Source organism: Phyllostomus hastatus, unplaced genomic scaffold (assembly GCF_019186645.2).
Source record: "Phyllostomus hastatus isolate PE091 unplaced genomic scaffold, TTU_PhHast_1.1 phas_scaffold_501, whole genome shotgun sequence".
NCBI classification, from domain to species: domain Eukaryota; kingdom Metazoa; phylum Chordata; class Mammalia; order Chiroptera; family Phyllostomidae; genus Phyllostomus; species Phyllostomus hastatus.
Window position 1 is genome coordinate 31,672,205 of NW_025334033.1, and position 22,902 is coordinate 31,695,106.

The window sequence follows — 22,902 nt, forward strand, 5'->3', positions numbered from 1 at the left end:
GCATCCTGGACTTGCAAGTCTAGTTTCTTTGCCAGATTTGGAAAGTTCTCCATTATTTTTTCAAATAAGTTTTCAATTTCTTTGTCTTTCTCTTCTCCTTCTGGCACCTATGATTCGGATGTTGGAATGTTTAAAGCTATCCTGGATGTTCCTAAGCTTCTCCTCATTTTTTTGAACTCTTATTTCTTCATTCTGTTTGAGTTGGATGCTTACTTCTTCCTTTTGTTCCAAATCATTGATTTGAATCCTGTCTCCTTCCCTTCACTGTTGGTTCCCTGTATATTTTCCTTTATTCCACTTTGCATGGCCTTCACTTCTTTCTTTATTTTGCGACCATACTCAATAATTTCTATAAGCATCCTGATTACCAGTGTTTTGAACTCTGTACCTGATAGGTTGTCTATCTCCTTGTTGCTTAGTTTTTTTTTTCTGGAGCTTTGATCTGTTCTTTCATTTTGGCCATATATTTTTGTCTTGGCACAGCTGTTATATTGTAAGGGGTGGAGCCTTAGGTGTTTGCCAGGATGGGGCAACCCAAATTGCTGTGTTGTGGTGCTGTACGTGGGGGAGGGGTCAGAGAGGGAACAAGGCTGCTTGCTAGCTTCCTCTGATTTTGCCCCACTTTCTGTCACTTTCCTCACTTCCCACAAGCAGATTGCACCCTTTCAGGTGCTGATTCCCGGGTGTGTGTGTGTGTGTACATTCTAGGATCCTATAGGCCTCTCCAAGAGACTCTCCTGTGAGATTAGGAGTTTCTCCCACTGCTGCAACCCCCACAGATTTTTGCAGTCAGAGGTTTTGAGGTGTTATTTCCCCACCCTGGAACCCTGGTTTGTGTGGTTTGTCTCACTACTCAGTTGTTCCTCCGCATGTGAATGTGGGACTACCTGGTCTGCCAGCCACCACCTCATCCACCCTGGGCCGCCAGCAGCTGCCTTGTCATGCTTCCCATCTCTGCCCCTCTTACCGGTCTGGATGAATATTTCTTCTTTAACTCTTTGGTTGTTGGACTTCCATACAGTCTGATTTCCTGGCAGTTCTTGTTGTTTTTTGTTTTTAAATTAATTGTTATCCTTCTTTTGGTTGTGCAAGGAAACAAAGAGAATGTACCTATGCCTCCATCTTAGCTGGAACCTAAATAATGAATCCCTATTGTGGGCCTTGATCGTGAAACTCTAAGACATCAGGGGAAACTTCTAGGTGACGAAGAAGTCAGTGTCCTCTCATTGAGATAGGACCAGGGACTAAGATGATGAGAAGAAGCAATGTGTCCACAAAGGTGGGCGGGTCCAAGGCCCTGAGGAACCCAAAGTAGGAGGGTAGAGGCACTTTCAAGCTCTCCTTCTGTCCTCCCCTGGGGTTCAGGCCATGGAAGCTGCGCCTGCCCCAGCTCTGCTGAGGGAAGCGCCCAGGAAGGATCTGTGTGCACACAGGCAGAGCCCCACATGGTGCAGCAGGAAGGGCCCAGGGTGGAGCCAGGCTGACCCACAGTCCCACCTTGTGGTCACCACTGCCTCTTGGGATGGCCTGTAGCTCCAAATCTCTGAGTCTCGATGTTCTCATCTGTAGAATGAGAGAAACCATCTCCAGGATTACAATGAAGACAGACTGAGACAATGGACCAAAATCACCTGGTGCATGGCAGGTTCCCGGAACTGGTCACTTTTGATTCTTGGTCTTGGGTCCCCATTTCTGATGATGGCAGAATGCATTCATCTTCCCACTTCAAGAGGACCCTGGTAGGATTTTGTCCTTGTGTAAGGAAGTTTCGGGGGAAGATGAAGAGGAGCTAATGGGTGGTTGACATATATAAGCTGGGCCCCAGGCTGTGGTGGAGTTTGGGGATAGAGATCTTATGGCGAACATCTATTTAAAGGCTGCCCTAGAACATTTACCTGGCTTCTTTGTAAGCTCCCGATGGGTTGCCTGGCAACATTGCAGGATCCTCCTCCCCCATTCTGTCCAGCCACATGGGCCTTCAGGGCTCCTTGTCCCCAGACATCCACAGAACTGCTATCCTGGCCTCCTTGGGGATCTACTCAAGTGTCATGTATTAATGAGGTCTCCCTTGACCATACCAGAAATATCCCCACCCTACTCCCTTTACCCCTTCTCTTGCATCATATTTAGCTCCCCCTGATATGTCTTTACTTAGTGATTACTTTGCACATTGCCCCCAGCACACCCACAGGAAAAGAAAAGCTTACAGAGGGGCAAGGAGTTGGCTTTGTTTCCACCAGCATCCCTAGGTCCCAGCACAGTGACTGGTATGGATTAGATGTCTGTTAAATATTTGTCAAATGAATCTTCTAATTAATGCCATTATCCTGGTGGAAATAGCAGTAATAGGAGGGAGGCATCCCATGGGGAAGGTAAGATTTTGAGGGAAAGTCCAGCCCACACAGTCCAGCCTCAGCCCTCTCCTGTAACAAGCTCTCTCAGGCTAATGGTGGGGTGGACTCTTACTAGGCTTATGTACTGAGTAAGATAGAATAAGGCTCAGGTCCTCTGACCCCTAGACCGACATCCTCTCCATCACCCAAGCCACTTGCACTGCAGTCTTTGAAAGCAGGTGTCACCATCTCAGAGGGAAACCCAGACCTGGGGAGCTTTCCTGCTCCCGGTGTGGCCCGCAGACCAGCAACAGCACCTGGGAGCTTTCAGCAATGCAGAGGGATATAGTCCAGCTCGGGACCTACTGAATCAAAATGTGCTGCTAACAAGAGAGGAGGCCCAGAGGATTCATTAAAGTTTGAGGAGCCCTGCTTTACAGAATGTTTTACAGGAAGAGACTCTTCCAGCTAGCCTTTACCTGGCTGACCCAGCCAACCCACAAATCATTACAGAGCACAGAAGAAAGCTAAGACAGAGAGGGATGGAAAAAAGTATAAAGCAGCTCTTCCTAGGAGGGCAAAACATCTGCCAGGGGCCCTACTGCTGAACCCTCAGGGGTCCCTACAGTGGGGTGCCTTCTTTTTAAGTTCCCTTCCAGTACCTGAGGCCAGTTGGGGCCTACAGTGCCACTTATACAAGGTGCCTGGGAGCGTGCACCCTGTCTGGACCCTACCTGGGCCTCAGCCCCCCATTTCTCTCCTTTGGGGTTTTTCTGACTTTGGCCCCACGCAGGGGGTTGGCTTGATAATTCCTCACCTGGAGCTCTGGGACTCACACTTGGGAGCTTCCCTAGGATCCTGTGGTCGGGCTGCAGTTCCAAGAGGGTGGTCTGGTGAGCAGGCTGTTCCCACAGTCTGGCTGGTGCCACATGGCCTTTGCGGATCAAAGTCATGAGAGACTGGGCCACTGGAATGGTGCCGGCATGCTGATTTCGGGGATTCCCACATCAGAATCAGGGCAAATTCAGACCTCTGGGCTACCGTCAGGCTAGGGTCTGTAAGGTGGCTCTTGCCCCTCTGTGTTTTGACCATGGTGTCACCTCTCGCCAACAGCACCAAGAGTGGCAGGGGTGGTGGCAAGCACCCTTCACCCTGGTGCCAACCTCCACGAGCACCCCTCACTGTCTTCTACAGCTACAGGGTTTATCGTGTACACTCTCACATTTCATGGTCAGTTCATGACCAGGAAGTGAGTGTTCCTCCTTGTCTCCTGCACGCTGGGTGAGACTTGTGTTTGCTGTTATCTGCAACAAAGCAGACAACAAGCATTGGAGAGAGTCACTGGAATCCAGTATTCATGAGCGACACAGTGGCTGATACAGCATCAGGAGGAATAGTGCGACCAGCATTTAATAAACAGTAGCAGGGAGCTGCAGGGGCGAGAAGATCCAAATTGTTTCAATGCATACAGCTTCCTAAGAGCCATGGCATCATGAATAGAAACAGCATTGTCACCTTTTTCTCATGGTGAGAGATAAGAAATTAACCAGGAATGGCATATTTGATAACAAAGAACATGAAGAGCTGGTCCCTGGACCTGAAAAGAAATGGATGGTTCTTGGACCCTGCAAAGAGTCTTCCCATGCACTGATTGGACAATAAACAGATGCACCAGTGCCTGATCTGTGTTCATTAGTCTATATCTTCATCAATAAATCACAATACTGCATATAGGCCAGGGGTTTTGTATTACATTTTAAAATCAAATTGTTTATATAGACATGGGTCCCCCCCATCTCCCCCCCCCACACATGAATTTGCCCAAGGCTCTGAACATGCTAAGGCCAGCCTTGACCGGGGGGAGCTAAGCCTTGTTCTTATGAACCAGAGTTCAGAACATCTTGCATCACACAGAGGAGACCTTAGCAACCATCTGATCCAAAGCCTGGTCTTTACAAATGATAAGGAACTGAGATTCAGCAATGACAGGTGCCTCGGGGGTATTTAACAAGGACAAGCTGTAAGTACTGGAACCCAGTGAAGAGAGAGGCCTGGGTGGTGGTAGGGGGTCTCCCTGGAATGAGAGGGCTTTCTGCTGAGCCCTGAAGTGTAGCCAGATCAAAAGCCCAGAGAAGATTGGAGGAGAGCACCCTGGGGCCAGCTGTACAGGAGTGGGGAGGACCTTTGGGACACTTCCAGGGGCTGCTCTGACTGCAGGGCATCTAGTGAGGGGCTGCTGGGACATGAGGGGACCTCAGAGACCTTTCTCCCAGTCTCTGAGGCCTCATCCCCGCTCTCCAAATCCAGGAACGTGTCTCCCACGAGGCAGTCAGAACACTGCCGTTCTCATTCCTGGGGGCGTCATCAGGTCCAGCCTCAGAGGGGCATTTGCAGCTCAACCCAGAGCCTTAAGTTTGCACACAATTTCAAGCCAGAATGCAAGCTGTCAAGGCTCTGGTCCCCTGCTGGAGCTGTTTCCGGACTCCTCCCCTTACCCTTCTGCCCCCTGCCATGTTTGGAATCTCCTTGTCTTCAGTGGGAAGATTTTTAAAGCCTCCAGGAAAAAGACACTGAAACATAAGTTAAAATTCAACTAACTTACCTGGGAGGTAGGAAGGGGAGACAACTCCTCCATATTGGATTTGGTGGTTTATAAAGCACCTTCTCATCCATTATCTGACGGGGTGCTCACCGGCCCTTATGTTGATCAGTGTTTCCCAGAACCCCCGGGGGCACTTCTTTAAGCAGACTTTCAAACCTTGCCTCCAGAGTTTCTAGTCAGTAAGCCTGGTGTGCCGCACAAGAATATACATCTATAATAAGCATCCGGGTGATTTGGGACCTACACTTTGAGAACCACTAATGTAGGTGCTACCAAAGTTTAGATCCGAAAAAATCCTAAGGCTGGACATATGAGTCCCAGGGACTACAGACAAGGGTCAACTTATGCCCTCTGTTGGTGGTTGGCAGCATAGCAGCCCCCCTCCCTCTCGCTCTCGCTCTCGCTCTCGCTCTCGCTCTTGCTCCCGTTCTTGCTCTCTTTCTCTCCTCTCTCTCTCTAACATTTTTCATCTTAAAATGTTTGCTAGTTGAAGCCTTGGCTGGTGGGGCTCAGTGGATTGAGCATGGGCCTGCAAACTGAGGGGTCGCTGGTTCGTTTCCCAGTCAGGGCACATACCTGGGTTGTGGGCCAGGTCCCCAGTAGGAGGTGTGTGAGAGGCAACCACACATCGATGTTTCTCTCTCTCTCTTTCTCTGTCCCTTCCTCTCTCTAAAACTAAATAAATAAAAATCTAAAAAGAATTTTTTAAATGTTTGCTAGTTGATAGTTCTTAAGTGGACAGATTTCTGTAATTCTGTTTTACAAATGAGAGAGCTATGGCTTGGCTAGGCTATGGGGCTTTGGTAAGCCAAGCTAGACAACAGATAACCCTCAAGGCCCTGAGTTCCCTCCCCTGTGCCTCCCTGAAAGAGCCCCACTCCACCCGTGTCCCAGGCCGTGGGAAGTGCAGCAAAGGTGGAATCAGACCTGGGCCCTGGGCCTGTTCCCCTACCTGTGAGCTGTGAGCCTGTGCAAGCCATGTCGTTTCTCCCAGCCTCAGTTTCCTCTTCTGATCCAAGCTGTTCATTCTACCCAGACTAGAACATTCTGAGGATGGAACAGGAAGCAGAAGTGGATGAGGGGAATAGTGCTGACTTCTAATAGTAGTAACAGCATTTATAGAGTAGATATGCTGCCCCAAGTGCTTTCTCCCACTTACATTTTGTAACACTCAGAAGCCAGTGTTACATTATCTCCATGCTGGAGACGAGAAGGCTGAGGTCCAAGGAGGTCAAACAGCTGACCACACTGGTAACTGCATGTGGGGGAGGTGGGATTTGAACCAGGAATGATGGCTCCAGAGCTAGGCACTTAATCACTTCACTGTATGAGAATGGACACTGTTTCTGGAGCACATCTGTCTTGGAGCTGCACATGCAGGGTCTGACAGGGAGCCAGCCAGAGAGAGTCTTCTGTCCCCTCTGTGCCTGAAAGTGTCTTTTTGCCAACAGGGTCCAAAAGGAAGCTGGGAGGTCAGACCTCTGCCCTCCCAGGGCAGAGCAAGGCTGGGCCCCGGGTTCCCTCACTGAGCTCACTTCTGCGGCTCCTCCCTTCCTTATCCATTTCCATACACCCCACATAGGCATACATACAACTATGGATACACGCAATCCCATACAGGCTCACGCAAGCTCACAGAGTGGGTAAAGGACAAAGGTCCTGGTGCTCAGGTGAGGGCATTCACAGTCAAGGACGCAGCCTTCAGAGGCCCCAAAAGTACGTGCTTTCGGGTGGCTCGGGTGAGCCATCAGATGGGGGGAGTCATCACCCCTCAGATATGCGGTGGAAGTTGATACCCCCAGGGCTGGGCCCCACCTGCCCTGGCACACCCCCGTGCCAAAGTCAGCATTGTGTGTGCTGTATAGAGGCCAAGGAGAAAGACAAAGAAAGACAAGGAGAGACAGAGGAGAGAGACAGAGAGAGACACATCCACAGAGACGGGGAGATGGACACAAACACACAGAGAGATGAGAAGAACAGGGGGTGGAAAGAAGCAGATGTGGTGGGAGAACGGAGCTGGGGAGAGACAAGAGGAAGAGAGAACCACGAAAGTCAAGAAGAGGGAAGGAGAGAGGAGAGCCCATGCCAGGGCATGAAGAGCAGTGGAGGGGTCTGGGCGAAGGAAGAGGGCAGACTGGGAATGGTGGCATCAGGGGCATCTGTGGGGCATGTCCGTCTCCAAGACAGACATGGAGATTTGAAGCATGGAAAGGCAGATACAACGGAGAAACAGGTGGGGAGAACCTGGGGGTGGAGACATGTAGAGGGGGAGAGGGGATGAGAAGACAATAAAAAAGAAGAGACAGAAAGGGAGAAAGGGCAACCAGGAGATTATATGGAGGGAAGGGGACTGAGCACGGCCCATGCGCTGGAATGACCAAGCTAAAGAGCCAGTCCCTGTCTTCAAGCAGCTCATCCTCTGCAGGAAGTCAAACACACAAACGGGAGGTTGTAAAACAATGCCCAAGTGCAGAGAGAAGGAAGCTCAGGGAATTACAGAAATTACAAGAGTGCAGAGGTCATTGCGCTTCCTGGTCATGGTCCAGGAAGGCTTCCTGGATGGGGTGACATCTGAAGAAAGAATGAGGAAGACTCTGGTAGGTGCTGGGAGGGAGACAGAGGCAAGAGTGTGATGAGACAAGGAGTGTGGAGAGGCAAGGGAGGGACAGAACTCTGAAGACCCTGTTGGGGTCTCATCCTGAAGACAGCAGGAGCCCCTGACGGGTTTCAAAGACGCAGGTCTGTGTGTGTGTGATTGCAAGCAAAATCAAATGCTGCACTAGGGCAGCAATAGCAGAGACGGAGAGGAGGGGATGGATTTGAGGGGCAGTGAGATCTGCAGGGCCTAAAGGCTGAACACCTGAGAGCAGGTGGAATGTAGACGTGTGTCCCCAGGGTTGCAGGAAGGAGGCACCATCTAGGACTGCAGGATCTCCACAGCCTTGGGAATCTTCCTCTGACCCCTGCAGAAGGGCAGCACCTGCTGTGGTCTAAATGCGTGCCCATGACTGTGGGTCTTTCCTAGGAGACCAAACATGTTTTGCAGGCAAGGACGGAGCCCTCTCCACTCTGTGCAATGGCACCAAGTGTTATGGGGCCTGGGTGAGTGAACGCAGGGGCAGGGCAGGACCTGAGGTCATGATGCCTGAGGCCTCCCTGGGGGGTCTGAGACTTGAGCCAATGGGTTATTAAGACAGAAACTAAAGGTGCCCGTGGCAGCCTTATTGGATTGGGCAGCTATCTAGTATCCCCTATGTGTCAGCTACTCCTTGCAATGAGGGAGAGGGAGGGGAGGAGGGAGAGAGAGAGCGAGAGAGAACACCTGGTCATGGCCCATCAGAAACTACAGGACAAATATATTTAATTTTGATAATGATAATACAGGATGAGTCAGGCCACCGTGGGGGTGGTATCAGGAGAGCTGCGTAGAGGAGTTGCCACTGAGCTGGGCTTTGAGAGACGACTGGGCGTTTGCTACACAGAGAAAGAGAGCTGAAGGCACTGGAGGCTGAGGAGAGGGCCTGGGTAAAGCATGGAGCCATGGGAGTGTCCAAAGGAGACCAGAGCTACTACTGCCCACTCTTGTTTACTCCACAGTTTATTAACACATTTCCTCAGCCTCCCTCTGGTTTCACCCACAGCTCAGTGCATGCTTGGAGAACACTCAGACTTGAGCTGACAGCATCCTGCCTCATGTAAGCTGGGCATTGGGTGGCGGGGGGTGGGGGGAGGTCTTTGCACTTTCTGTCCAAGGGCATTCTCCAGGATGAAGTAAAACCCTCAGGGACAGCTCTCAAACAGTGGGGAAGAGAAGCCGTGGGTGAGTGCCGGTGACTGACTCCCACAGCCAATCCTGGACACACCCCAGAGGTCTCTGAGGAACTGGGCCCTTTCCTCCAGCAGCGACCTTGAAGCCAGTCTTTATATTGGCTCTTCCTCCTTCCCAGTCTCACTACCCACCTCCCACCCACTCTTCTACTCCTGCTTCCTGGGACACCCTCCAATCAAACCACTGCTTCCAACCCCTTTCTCAGGCTCTGCTTTGGGGAGAGTCCAAACTAAGATGGGCTATGTTGCTGGAGACCCAGAGTGGGAGGTGTTGTGGCATGCACACCGCACCACAGAAAACGCACACATTTCTGAGGATCTTCTGCGGACCAAGCCCTGAACTCAACAAGGGGATACAGCATTCTTTGAGAGGGCCCTTCCTCTTCCAGACCTCCATTCTGACTGGGGAGATATGATAGGAGGGGTGAGCCAGCAACATGGAAGAGATCAGAAACGTTTTCTTTCTGCCTTTGGAGCATGTCATGTAGGTTGTGGGCAACAGATTGATGTTCCTAATTACATTTGGCTCAAGCATATTAAGTATTTGTCTCATTTCCCAGAGCTGCAACGCTGGCAGTGGATGGGGAAGGCGCCAGAAGACATGCTGGGTAGCTGGGGATGACAATCTGGGATTTTAAATCTCCAGAGAGATAAAAGTGGACAAGTCACAGCTCGGGGGGGGGAGGGGAATTAGTATCCTTGAGTTGCCCTTTAATGGCTTCCAAGGGCTGGAGTGTCCTGGAAGGACCCTTAAGGACATCCTCCTGTCTTGAGGCTGACCTACCCAAGACAGTCCAGACTGGAGCTGTGACCAGTTTTGAGGCTGGACAAAATGCTTTCGAGGGTCCAATCTAAATTTCTTCTGCTGCAGGTCGGAGGTTTGTTTGGATTGATTTGTTTTTTGTGGTCGTTGATATTTGCTGAGCACCTACTGAGTGCCCAGGGGTACACGGTAGGAGGAGATATGCCCTTGTGCTCAGGATGCTTCCCAGCTCACGGTCTACACCAACAGGAAGCTCGTGAAAAGAAACCTAGACACTCTCACCCAAATGCAACAGGTGGAGCCATGGGGCTGGAGTGGACAGGAACAGGACAAGGAGATGGGATGGTGAGCGGTGGAGTGTTTGGATTAGTGCAGAAGGATGAGGAGGGCATTCTGGGCAGGTGAACGAGGTGGTGGAAGGCATGAGGTCTGGCATGGGAACACACCTAGGAAGAGTCTGCACAAATGAGATGCCTGATGCCTGTGGCAACATATGCTCCCCAAGAGATTTAAAGTCGCTCAGAACCTCATACAGGAAACCAGGACCAGCAGCCACCCATCTAGCTCCCAGGACAGGTGGGAGGCTCAAACGAGGCAGCTGGTCCGCGCTGCCTTGGAACGCTCAGATCCAAAGCACAAAAGCTTTCTGTTCACGTCCCAACCGTGTGATCTTGGGCAGGTCCCCGCCCCTCTTGTTCACTCATCCTCAAAACAAGGATGGTCATTCCTTCCTCATACTGCTGCATTTAGGATTCCAACAGGAAATGCAAATAAAAATAGTGCAATGACCCACAAAGCACTCGACAGATGCTGTTATTGCTGTAGTACATAGAAAGTGTCCTTCTTGAAGGCGGGCATCATCATGTCTCTGTTCCCTGGCACCTTGCACACACAAGTGTTCATCCACCACGTCATGCATGACGACGGGATACACTTAACTGCGCTGTAAAAACCTCCGTGTAGCAGGAAGCCAGCACCTCCGGGCTTGCAGGGAGGTGGTGAGGCATCAAAGAGCCCCGTGCCCTCCATCTGGGCTAACCCCTCCCTGCTCAGTCTAAGCGGTTCAGTATTGGCAGAAACCGGTCCTGCTCAGGTAATCAGGACGGGGCCTCCCTACTAAAGGGTGACGGGGTCACCGTGAGGTGACTGTCCCAAGTCCCTGCAGCAGCTCCAGGATATGGTGTGGCCCAGGTCAGGATTAGTTCACCACGCAGGGCACACCTGTGTTTCCCTGATTAGCGCTGCACCAAGGGCGGTGCAGGTGCACCTGCGGCACGGCCCGTCCTGTCTCTAGAATGCACCTTTTATCACCAGGGGTACGGTGGAGAGTTTGCGCGCCGCGAAAATCTGCGGGCGTCCGGGGCAGTCCGGCCGCGTGTCCTTGTCTAAGTCACTTTCCACTCTAGCAGTCTGTTTCTTCTTGCGTAAAATTTCCTACGATCCCTCCGGGCCAGCTAATCGCTTAAAGAATCAGATCCAAACGATTGCTCAAGCAACCGCATTCTGCGACCCTGCGCCTGGAGTTCGCGGGGGCAGGGGCTGCGGGCCGAGCCGCTCGGGCGGCGGGAGGCAGCCACGCCCCTCTCCCGCCGCACTCGAGGCCCGCGGGCGGGCTTTGCGAACCTCCAGGGGTCCAGCCCGGCGGTCTTCTCGGCCCACGCGGCGCCTCGGCTGCCTAGCGCGTGATTTCACTAGCGTCCCCCGGCCAGTGGGGCACTGAGAAGCCGGTCGCCGCCCACTGCCCAGCTGGCAGGTGCCAGGACCCCGGTCGCCCAGCCGCCTGGCGGCCGCGGGCCTGAAGAGGTTAAGGCCGCCGGCCTGGACGCCCGGCCCGGGCCCCCGGAGCGGCGGTGCCCAGCGGCCAGCGATCCGGCCCGGAGGCGCGGGACACGGCAGCGGGCGGGCCGGCGCTTCCTCCTCCTCCTCCCTCCGCCTCCTCCTTTGTAGCGAGTTCCCGGCCCCTCTTCCTCCCCCCGCCCCCCAGCCCAGGCCCGCTCCCTCGCTCCCTTTCTTCCTGCCTCGCCTTCCTGCGGCGAAAGAGGCTCATCTATTATAAATGCACATTCGGGGCTGACATCAGCGGAGAGCGGCGAGCGAGCGCCGACGAGCGGTCCCTGCGCTCTGCCCGTCCAGAGCGCGGGCCCCCCCCCACCCCAACCCCCCCGGCTCGGCTGAGCCTCCCGCGGGGCGCGGGGAACGCGCCCAGAGCCTCCCGGGCAGCCAGCGCAAGGAGACGCGCGGGACCCCTTCCCGCCGCCGCCGCCCGGGCCCCCATCGGACCCTGCCGCCGCCCCCGCACGCCGTGCCCGCGCCCCCGCAGCGCCCGGGAGTTCCTGCATGACTGTCACAAAGGTAAGCGCCGCGGACCTTCTGGCGCCCGCAGCCCTCCGCCTCCGAAGCGAGGGGCGCAGTGGTGGGGTGTGGGAGGGGGCACTGGTGCGGGGAAGGTGCGGCGTGCGCCTCCTTAGCTCCCCCAGTCGCTCGAGTGGCTCCGGCCCCCGAGGACCGCTGAAGGATGGGGGAGGATGCCGCTTTGGCAGCCGCTGTGGTTTGGACTACATCCCTCCGCACCGGCCCAACCCCAGGACTGCATTTTTAACCCTTGTTTAGGATGCTGCATTTTTAACCCCTGGAGAGCAGCGTTGGGCAGCTCCTTGGTGTCCCCCATTGGAGCGCGCCTCGGGGGGAGTTGCTAGCAGAGACTGGTGCTGGGCAGCGGTGTGGGAATGGGCTTGTCGCCGGGAGGAGGCCACCGGAGGGGAAAGCCCACCACACCTGCTGGCCTCTGCAGCCAATCCCAGGGACTCTGGCCCTCTGCCAACGCCACTCACTGGAACAGGGGCTCTCTAGTCCGGGAGTTGCTAGTGGGGATAGCAAAGGTTCTGAGGGGACCAACTTGAAGATGCGGGAACATTCTTAGATCTCACCACAGGGGTCCAGGTTTATTGGAGCACTTTGGGACTTCTCTGTTGCGAGGGGGGAGTTAAGAGCAAACCAGACAGGGTAGTGGAAGGTGTCCCGGATTAGGAGACTAGAGAGACCTGAGTTCACTTCCCAGCTCTACCCTAACTCCTGGGTGATCTTGACTGGGCCCTTCTGCTGTGGGCCTCAGTTTCCTCTTGTGGAATGTGGGAATGATACTTGGATCCTGGAGGCGGAGCTGGGCAGTTGAAGAACCAATAAGATCAAAGGTGTGAACATACTTTTGAGAGAGCTCTGTAGCTGTAAGGAAGCTCACAGCCTGGTCTTGGCCTTGGTTTTGGCCACCCATGCACCAAAGGCCAGAGTCCACTAGCTGTCCACCTGACTCTCAGAATTGGGGAGTTGGGGGCCAAAGGGGGAAGGGCAGTTTGCTTGTGGCCAGCTGTGAAGCAATGAGAGGGATGGCTCTGGCTCCTTCTTATGGTCCAGAGGCTACCGGTGCCTCCTTGAATCTGGTACAAGACAGCATATTCATTCAGGGCCTTTGGGCTCATTGTGGGAAGATAAACTTGGGGGCTGCGGGGCTACCTTACCTCTGGCTCCTCCTGGCGGGGCTGTTGTGACCCATGGGGGTAGGATGCTTTGTGTTTTAAAATGCTACAAATGCTCTTCAGCTGGGAAGGATTATTATTATTAAGGTTATTGACATCCAGACACAAGTCGGCTAGGGAAGAAGAGTAATGGATGGGCCTGGATGAGAGGTACAGGGTGTGAAATTTGTAACAATAGCACTGAGGTTTGACTCAGTGCCTCCCCTGTGTCTCTTTATGCACATGAGTTCAGGCTTCCTGCCTACCCAGGAGGCCCACAAGGAAGGCGTGTTTAGCACCCTTTACAGAGGAACAGGCTCAGAGCGATGTAATGCTTTGCCTAAGGTCATACAGTGAGGAAGCAGCAGAGCTAGGGTTTGCCCTGAGGTCTGTCATAATCTATGGCCTGCGACCTTTCCATTGCTGAGCACCCTGGAGATTGTGTTATTTCCATGGTAGACGGTCACTACTTGGAGGTCTGGCACCTGAGGTAGGGAGTCCATGAAGGTGGGTACTTGTTTGTTAAAACCCATTAGCAGGCCTGGCCTCTTGATATCTAGTGATTATTCACTAATGCCACGCCCCCCACCCCCATGCACACACACCCCACCATTCCCCACCTGCTCTAACCAATGTGGCATCAGTTTAAGCCAGCTCAGGGGATTAAATAAAATCCCCACCTTAACCCTATCTTCTCTCCCCCACCAGCCTTTCGTAGACTAGCAGTGCTCCTGTGGGTAGGGCTGGCGGAGCAGAAGGATGCAGGAGACGGGTCTGGGTACAGTGGGACTGCTGGAAAGCTTGCTGGTAGAGGCGCCTCTGGGGGTCCTAGAAAAAACCGCAGTGCTCTGGGAGCCTGGAGGCCTGGCCTGTGGTCCTAAGTCAGCCACTGACAGGCTGTGGGACCTTGGGCCAGTCAGTTCCATCTCTAGGCCTCCGTTTTCCCATCCATGAAATGCAGGAATTGCTTTTGATGATGTCTAGGGTCCCTCCTGCTGGGCTTTGGGTCATTTTCAGCTTCAGCAAGGAAGCCAGCTCTCATGAAGATTAGGGGCTCTCTGTTCTCCTGGTGGTCTGGTTAGGAGACAGATATGAAGAAGAACCCTAAAGGACATCTGGGAGGTGGAATCCCTGACCACAGCCCTCACTGCTCCTCCTGCAGGCACGAGGTCATCCCTTTTGAGGGAGCCTGGCTTCCTGCACCTCGCACGGAACCTCTGTGGCAGGCCCCCGGAGGGCAGAGTCCCGGGGCCAGGGTTAGGTGTGGGTTGCAAGAGGCCATCCTGTTAGCCCAGAGAGCCTGGAAAGTGGAGGAGCGGCAGTCAGAGAAGCAAGTTGCTAGATGGTCAGTTGCACTTTCCAAGAGGAGGCAGGCCTCTGTTTTCCATTTACCACCCTGCTTCTCGTAGGCATCCCTCCTCTCCTTCATTGTGGGGTGCAGCTGGTGCAGCTGCATATAAACCCTGGGGAAGGGGGGGCCTGGAGGGTCTCCCGCCCTAATCAGTCCTAGAGATAGAGAGCCACGCAGATTGTGACCTTCTAGCCTGATGGCATTGTTCCTGGTTGTGATGTTTTCAACTCGGTTTTATTGTGTTTTAATAAGCTACCCAAGTTGCTTTATGTAATGAGGAGGAGGAGAGAGGAAGAAAGAGAGAGAGTGGGAGAGAGAGACAGTAGCGGGAGGGACCAGAATCAGCTTCCCAGGCGGTGACCGTCCACAGGAGATAAAGGCTCCGCCTCCTCTCGGTTTCAGTCCAGCCTCCTTCTATAGGGCCCGTCAGGGGTGAGGGAAGGGTGGCTGCTTTCCTAGTAACAAGAGGATTTTATTCCAGATGATTTTATTTTGAGTTCTTATGCCTGCTTTTTATAATGTTTCTATCTCTATTCCATTTCAGTCATACGCCAGACTCGCAGTGTTTCTCCAGTTTTAAATATCTGTCTCTAAACTGCCATCAGCTGGGAAACCGGAACAAATGCGTTAGCACTGTGCGCAAAGCACCAGCCAGTGGGCTGTGAGAAAGGCCTGCAGGCTATAATGTAGGGCTTTCCAACCTCCTTTTTCCTGCTCAGAGGTCCTTTGGCGTGATTTACTGGCTTTTGTCTATAATGTGAGGAGAGAGATGGGGCTTCTAGGTAAGAAAGGTGGTGATGTGAAATGACTGGGTGCCCTTGCTCCCAGGTGTGCCTTGCTGGGGTACATGCTGGTGAGCTCAGTGCTTTCCAAGTTCATGAGGCCAGTTTAGCAGGTCTGCTGTCCAGGAATAAAGTACTCTGAGCAGCAGAAATGCCTGCTGCCTTTCAGAAAGACTAAGCAGGGGGAATGTGAGCAAAGAGGAGACCCTGGGTGCCAGCTCCCCCTCTGAGCAGCCCACTTCAGGTCCGCAAGCAGCATGTCAGCCAGAGCCCCATCCCCGTTTCTGCAGGCCAGCCTTCCTCCCCCTGCCCCTGCCCCAGCGCAGCTCAGCTCACTGCCGGAGCCCCTGGCCCCTGCTGAATGGGATAGGACTGAGGACAGTGTTGCTCTCCCAGGTAACTAATAACAGTTCATTGTTTGACAAAGACCACATGTCTCTCCCTGTGGTCTAATCGTTCGACCCTCTGCCTTGACAGCCGAAGGAGCTGAGGCCCAGGGGGCAGAACTGTTACCTGTCTAGAGTCGCTCAGCAAGTCTGAGGCCGAAGGTTCTGGAACCCGGCTCCTCCTGACTGCTGATCAGTGCTCCGTGGGCCTGGCTGCCCTGTGAGGGCGATTCCAGGCAGCCCAGCCAGGGGCAGGTGTCTTGGCCCCACTCCAGTTACCCCACTGTATGGGCCCAACCTGAACTGCTGGTGTCTGGCTTCCCCTCTGCTGGGCAGCCTCTTCCCTCGGGGACAGACATTGGGGTTCAAGGTATATGGGAGCCCTTGCTACACCCAGGATCGTGACGGGGAGGGAGGGATGGCAAGGCCCTTCTGCCTCCAAATCCTTGACCCAGAATCCAGCCTTTGAAGGAGATGCCTGGACCCCATCCCCCACCCCAGACATCCCCTCTGCCAGCACCTCTGTCCTGTCTGGCTCTTACTGGGAGAAGAGATGTGAGTGCCAGCATGTCCCAGAGCCTCAGGGAAAAGGCACACACCCAACTCCCAGACACTTGGGGGTGGGGTGGAGGTTCTGCCTGCTCTGCTTCATGCAGCCATTACACCTCCTCCTCCTCCTCCCCGCCAGTTCCCCCAGGTCCCTCGCTCCCTCATGCAGAAGATGTGAGGCCAACATCACTCATTCATTTAGCCAGCACCCTCCAGAGCCCCTACTCTGGGCTGCACCCTGTGTTAGGCTCTAGGGTGACAGAATGCATAAACCATTGACCCTGCTGTCCAGGACCTTTGAGGAGATGGATATGGAAGGACAAGTGTCCAAGTCCTGAGTTAGGAGTCTCCAGGTCCCGGGGACATGAGCCAAGAGAGTCTGTCTTGCCTGCATTCTGTAAGTGCTCAATAAGTGCAGGCTCTTTCCTGCCTTACTGTGTCTCCTTCTGGGTAATGAAACTCACCCTCCAGGAGAGCTCCGGTGAGTTATTTGAGAGTGCCCACCTTGGCACCTGTGGCAGCACTTCGAGGCATGTGGGAAGGGTCGTGAGGCTCCCCAGGGCCCCAGGATCGCCCACAGTTGGTCTGCCCTGGGGAATCAGCATAGACTTGAGCTCAGCCGGCTTGGGAGTGTGGACGCTGGCTGGACCAACGGCCTGGCAGCGTCAGGCCCTGGCAGCTCAGTGATGGAGTGAGTTTTTCCATTTCTTTCCTGGGTTGGCTAGTCTGGAGCAGACATGGCCTCAGCCGCTGGCGGCTCCTGGCACTGGGGCGGCCCAGATTCTGATTTGGATATGCCGGCCACAGAATTTGTCTGGTGTCCAGGAGATGAGACATTCCCTCTGTGCGCCCCCTTCTCCTTTTCTCCTCTCCTGGTCAGCTCGTTCTGTCCTCCTTCCTTTCCCTGCCTGTGGACCCCGAAGGCTCAGGCCCAGCCCTTGCAGCCCACAGCCTCAGAGCAGCTGGTGCGGAGCAGGCCCTGCCAGGGAAGGACAGATGCAAATCCAGTGGCTTCCGCATGAAAAGAAGCTGTTTTGAATGAGCCTCTCCTTTGTGGGCCTGGAGTGTGGGACTGACTGTGAAGGAGCACAAGGGGGAGGAGGGTGGGGAGGAGGGGAGGGGCTGGCACCCACCCTCCCCTGCAGAGGCCCCTGGAGGGACTTCGTAATTGGTTTCTGGCTGGCACCCTCCTTCCAATTAATTGACACAGTGATGAGAGGCACCCAGGTTTGCTCAGAACTGTGCAGTTTACACACTACATCATGGGTTACTGTGCTGAATCCCAGCAATGGTGCCACGGCCTGGGTTCCCCCATTTATGGGTGAGGAAACAGAGTCTGAGCGGAGAGGTGGCCACACCCTGGTCGCAGAGCTCATGTGGGCACTGCTGGGATGCAAACCCAGGTCTTCTGACTGTAAGTCAGAGTGACGTCAATCCGATTGCGTAGAGATCTACACAGTGCGGAGAGCGGTCACCCTCACCACGAGAACAACAGCGACTAAGCAGGCCAGGGGCCCGCATGACCGCACCTACTCTGTACGGCCATGTGGTTAACTCTGTCACTGGATGATGGCATTGTCCAGAGGGGGAAGTTGAGGCTCAGAGGGTGGGTGAGCCGCTGCAGGTGTCCGGTTCAGTGGGTGGGGAGGGGTGGCCTGGGCTGTCTGACCCCAGAGCATGTACCCGCACGTGCTCCGGGCCTCTTCTGCTGGCCAAGCTCCACCCTCCCCTTCCACCACCCCAAGGTGCAGGGCTCCCACCGGTGTGTCTGTGGTTCTGGCACTGCCGTGTGCTTGGTAAATGCTGCTTGCCTTGAAGGCGACACACATGGATGCGTCCTGCTTAGACTTCCCTGTGGCCTTCCTAAATGATTTGGGGAGGGGTGCTGGGTGAGGGGGGCATCCTACACATGGCATCTGACATTAGGTACGGCTGCTCAGGCACGGTGGCCGGCCAAGGGGCAGACCAAGGTGTGACTGAGGCAGGACCACCTCTCCATTTCCATGAAGCTCTCTTTATGTAGGGAACGCAGGTCTGTGGCCCAGGCCTGCAGATCTTACAGGAGTGGCCTTCCTTTGGTATGGCCCTTGATTCCCAGGGGGTGGCAACTCTAAAGAATGCCAGCTTTAGAATCAGACAGGCAGTATTGTTTGATTTACTTGCTGTGTGTTCTTCAGTAAGTTGCCGAACCTCTCTGAACATCTGTTTCCCCATCCATTAATTGGGATTGATAATAGTAGTACTTAAAAAGAATTATTATAGAGATTAAATGATCCACGTGAAGCACTTATCACATGCCTGGCAATTTGCATTAACTATTAACATCCAGAAGAAAGAGGATAAAAGCAATGCTGACCGTGAGTGTCCTGGGGATTATGGAATGAGAAGTACCGGGAGCTTGAGGAATAATAGCGGGGTCCTGACATAGTCAGGGGACTCTGGAAGTGACTGCGCTGAATCACGACCAGTGAGTAGGAGGCAGCGGGTGAAAGGAGGGAGCGAGGAGAGGATAACGGGCAGAGGGGCAGCCCGGGCGATGGCTGGAGTCCAAAACAGCACACTAGAATTGCTCCCTGCAGTACTGGTGCGGGTTTCATACATGTGTGAGCTCATTGACCCTCAGAACCACTTCATGGCACTGGCTACTGCTGCTGTCCCCACCTCACTCAGGAGGAAACAGGCACAGAGAGGCCAAGTAGGCCCCCAAAAGGCACCCAGTGAGGTGGAATAGAGGCTGGTCCCCACCCAAGCCTTCTGACTCCAGCGCTCTGTCCGTCCTCCGCCCTGAGGTTTGATGACCACAGGGAGGATGGTCTGCAGCTGGGCCACTTACACTGACCTGGGCGAGAGGGGCGTAGAAGTGCCATGTGCAGCTGTCCAACCCTCTGCCGCCCTTCTCGGAGCCTCCCTGGGCTGTGGAAGGGAGGGCAGGGCCCCTCCTGATTTGCAGGCAGCTCTGGGGAGGGGTCATTTATTTTTCCAAAAGGAAACTTTGCTCTGGCAGGAAAATTTCCATGTTATATTTTTATGGGGCCCAATTATGATCATTTTTATCCTTTAAATTTTTTGATGATCTGGTTTGGGCCTTTTTGGGTCTTTAAAGTAAAACTACAGGGATGTGTGTGTGTGTGTGTGTGTGTGTGTGTGTATAAAAACCTTCTAATGTTAAAAATCTATTAGGTACCTGCACTTGGTTTCTGCCCTGCCTGGGCTCAGGGAAGTTGGACATTTTACAGAGTTTCTGCCATGGACTTGAATGGATGGTGACACCCTTGGAGGCTCTGGCTGTCTGGAGAGAGAGCGTGGGGAGGCTCTGGCTGAGCGGGCGCTCACTCGGATCCTGGGGGAGAAGCCCCCAGGCTCGGTGCTTCATCCAGAGCCAGCCGAGGGCATCAGGTCCAGCCTGCGCCGCCCCCCCCCGCCCCCGCCTTCTAGGAATGGGAGAATGACTCCTCATCTTAGTTTAGATTCATTTAATCAATACTAATTTATAGGTAAGTAGTTCCCTGCCTTTTACCAGGCCTTTTAGGTCCCTGCTTTTAAGGAACTGGCAGTGAAATAAACAATGAAAACAAGAGTAGCTCACCTTTCTAGAGTGCGTAGTTTACGGCAGGCATATAAAAAGTGTTTCATATGCATTTACTCATTTAATCTTCATGACAACTCCTGAGTCTGTATTAATATTGGTCTACTTTCTACAGCTGCTGAAACAGATACCTAGAGACGGAAGGGAGGTGACAGTTACTGGGATTCACCAGCTGGTGAATGGCCGAGCTGGCCTCCCAGGACTTCTGTCTTGCCACTGTCAGGCTGGAATGACCCTGAAACATGTGGCCGGAGCTGGGGATCTGGAGGCTCTTGACTCTGTTCCTTACTGTTGAACTAGTCCCACAACGTCTCTGAGCCTCTGTTTTCTCACCTGTGAAGATGGAGTTAGTACTCAGCCTCACTAGGGTGCCGTAATACGGAAATGTGCAAGTAGGGTGCTGTAGATATCATGGAAGGGGGTGGTTTATTGCAGTGTCGAATTCGAATTCTCGGCCCCTCCTGCTGCCTCCCTTCCCAGTGTTTCCTGGCCTCCCCCATCAGGCAGTCAGTCCAGCAGCTGGCCCACTTCCCCCCCGCCCCCCGCTGCAGCCCTGACCCCAGAACTGACTCATGCTCCGTCGGTGGAAGAGACAACTTCGTCTCTTCTAAACAGCCTCTACGTATTTTTATTCTGACAGGTGAGTTTGGTACAGATGAAAAGGTGCTTTCCCCTTTTCCTCTTTTGGCTGTTTTAATATGCTGGGACAAATAATCTGGCTGTGAAAACTGGGTGTCCTGCTTTCATTTGAAAAGGGAGCCAAATAAAGCCCTTACACCTTGATCTGAATCACCCCGGCCCTGTGGAAGGCGGGGGAAGATGGGTTCCAGGGCACAATCTTGCTCAGGTCTCTGGGCAAAGAGACCCAGTCCCCATTGGCACATGACCTTGACCTTTGCTCCAGACACACTCTGACACCCTGGGGGCTTGGATCTACTTTTTGGGGGGGTTTATGGAAAGGGATATCTGTGACTACCTGAGGCGTTTGGCAGCAAACTGTGTAAACACCCAAGTGTGATTTCAGAACTAATAGGTTTATGGTCTGGAGAATTTATGCCCAGGGGGATTTCCAGGCCACGAAACAGCTGGAAAAAAGGGTGTTGGTGGAAGGGGATGAAACAAACTAATTTCTGAGGTTTTTGTTCAACTGCATGAAGAAAATGCTGTTTATGCTTTCCCTGCCAACCTCCAGGTAAGAGGTCGGTTTGCAGGAATGCAGGGGAAATTTGGGATTCCCAGAAATATGGGATTCTGGGAAAGGGGATTTCTGTGTACCTGATAACATTTTACTATCACCAATTTGTCCTCTCAAGGCCCTGGGTCTGCCTTCCTGCCATAGTCATCAGACTATCTGAGAACAAAGCTCAAGTTGTTACGGGTCGAGACCATTTCAGGGCCGGAATCAGGGTCTGGAAATTCCTCTGCCTCGCAACTCCCGAAGCACCCCCGTCTCCACGACGCCCGAGCAGGCAAAGGCCTACCGTGTTATGTTACGTTGTTTGCTGATGGTTTTATGAACGTGAGCCATGACTCCTCAACTTAGCTGTGAGCTTGCTGAGGCCAGAGGATTATATCCGATTCTTTTTAGGATGTTTCACAGCACTGGGCAAGGGTGTGGTCCGGATTTAGGGCAGGTGTAAAGATATAAGATTGGGCAGAATTGCAGCAGGCCTGACCGCTTCCCTGGTGTGGCTGCTGGGGCAAAGTCCTCCTTCTTATAGGTCCGTGGATTGCTGGAGCCAGAAAGGACCCTAGGGAGATGTGATGGAATCCCCTGCTTTGCAGAGGAGAAAGCTGAGGCCTCAGAAGGTGTACCCAAGGGGGCATGAGTGGCCACGCATGACCTGGAGCTCCCTTGGGTGGGTTCATAGAGGGCTCAGGTTGGATGAGTTTCAGTGCAGGGAGTTTTTCTGGGCTTCTAGGAGAAATCAGGCCAAGGACTGATTCAGAAGTGTGTGGCGAGGGACAGCTGCAGAAAGGAGACTTAGAGAACTTAGCGCCTGAATGGAGAGGCTTGGTCCCCCAAGTCACTAGCCAGGAGTGGCCCGCTCTGAGGCCTGCCCATGGCGGTGGCAGATGGAAGAGCAACTTCTGAGGTTCTTCCTGCTCAGCTGGGGGGCTGTGATTACTGGGAGCTGGCAGCGGCATGTTTTGCGTGCCAGGCCACCACCCTGGCCTCCAAGGCAGGCTGTGAACCTCTCTCTCCCTCCTGGAAGCTGGGGGAGAGCCGGCCCTCTTGGCACCCTGGGCTGAAGGCGATCTTTCCCTCCTTTGTTTCTCTGAAACCATTAGAAGAGTCTCTGGGTTGGGAGCCTGGGTTGCTAAGAGCTTTCCCTGGCCAGACCTTATCACGGGCTTGAGAAGTCTCCAGGCAAAGTTTTCCCTGGAACTCTGGCTTGGAGAGAGGGAGGGAGGGAGAGAGAGAGGGAGAGTGGGCGGAGGGAAGTAGAGGAGGGGCTCAGGAGCCACAAACAAAGCCACCTTCCCCGGGCCCCTGGAGAAGCAGGCAGGAGCTGGCTGTGGGAGCCGCAAGCTGTGTGGCCAGTACAGCGAGCTCTCCTGAGTTGCACACCAAGCCTGACACATAAGTTATCTCACGTAACCCTACAGCTCTGCTGCTGCCCCCACTTTACAGAGGGGAACCTGAACCTCAGAGAGGGCGGCACTTGCCCTGGCTCTCACAGCAGGGAAGGGTGGCCGAGGACCTGGCCCTGGTGTGGCTGGTGGCGCAGCCCTGTGGACACGCAGCAGCCCGCTGGCCCGGTGGTGCCGACTGGTCACACTGTGCCTGCTTTGTCCAGAACACACTCCCAGTCATCGCGCCCAGGGCCCACTACGGTAGAATTCCGTTCCTGTAGGCTTTTTCGATGTTATTAAAATGTGAGTCCCCTAGGAGAGATAATACCTTAAATGGGTGCCATGGACTGATAGATGGCAGGACCCTAAGTGATGAGAATCAGGAGAGGTTCCCGAGGAGGACAGTGAGGCAGGAGGGGATAGCTGGTGACCAGGAGCAGGGCAATGGGGCTGGAGAGGGTGGCCGTTATTTTGTGTACCTCTCCGCCCTGGCTGCCCTGCTCCCTGACCTCTGAGCACCCTCCCCTCCCCTCACCCCTAGTCCAATAAAAAACGAGTCCCCAGATTCATTCAAAAATCATTCACTGAGCCTTTATGTGCCAGGCCCAAAGCATGTGGCATGGAACATGCATG

At 53.9% G+C, this 22,902-nt stretch overlaps 1 protein-coding gene across 3 annotated transcripts in view; it reads left to right on the forward strand.

Moving 5' to 3' along the window:
• Positions 1 to 11,523: 11,523 nt before the first annotated feature.
• Positions 11,524 to 22,902, forward strand: part of CORO2B (coronin 2B) — a 122,254-nt gene continuing 110,875 nt past the window's right edge. Inside the window, exon 1 of one of the 3 annotated variants that reach the window (XM_045823189.1) lies at positions 11,524 to 11,878. Coding sequence is in view for 2 of the 3 variants with exons in the window: in XM_045823188.1 (XP_045679144.1) it covers positions 11,864 to 11,878 (15 nt within the window). In the remaining variant the exon portion in view is untranslated. The remainder of the gene's footprint in view (positions 11,879 to 22,902) is intronic. The other 2 variants (XM_045823188.1, XM_045823191.1) reach the window with 2 other exon arrangements.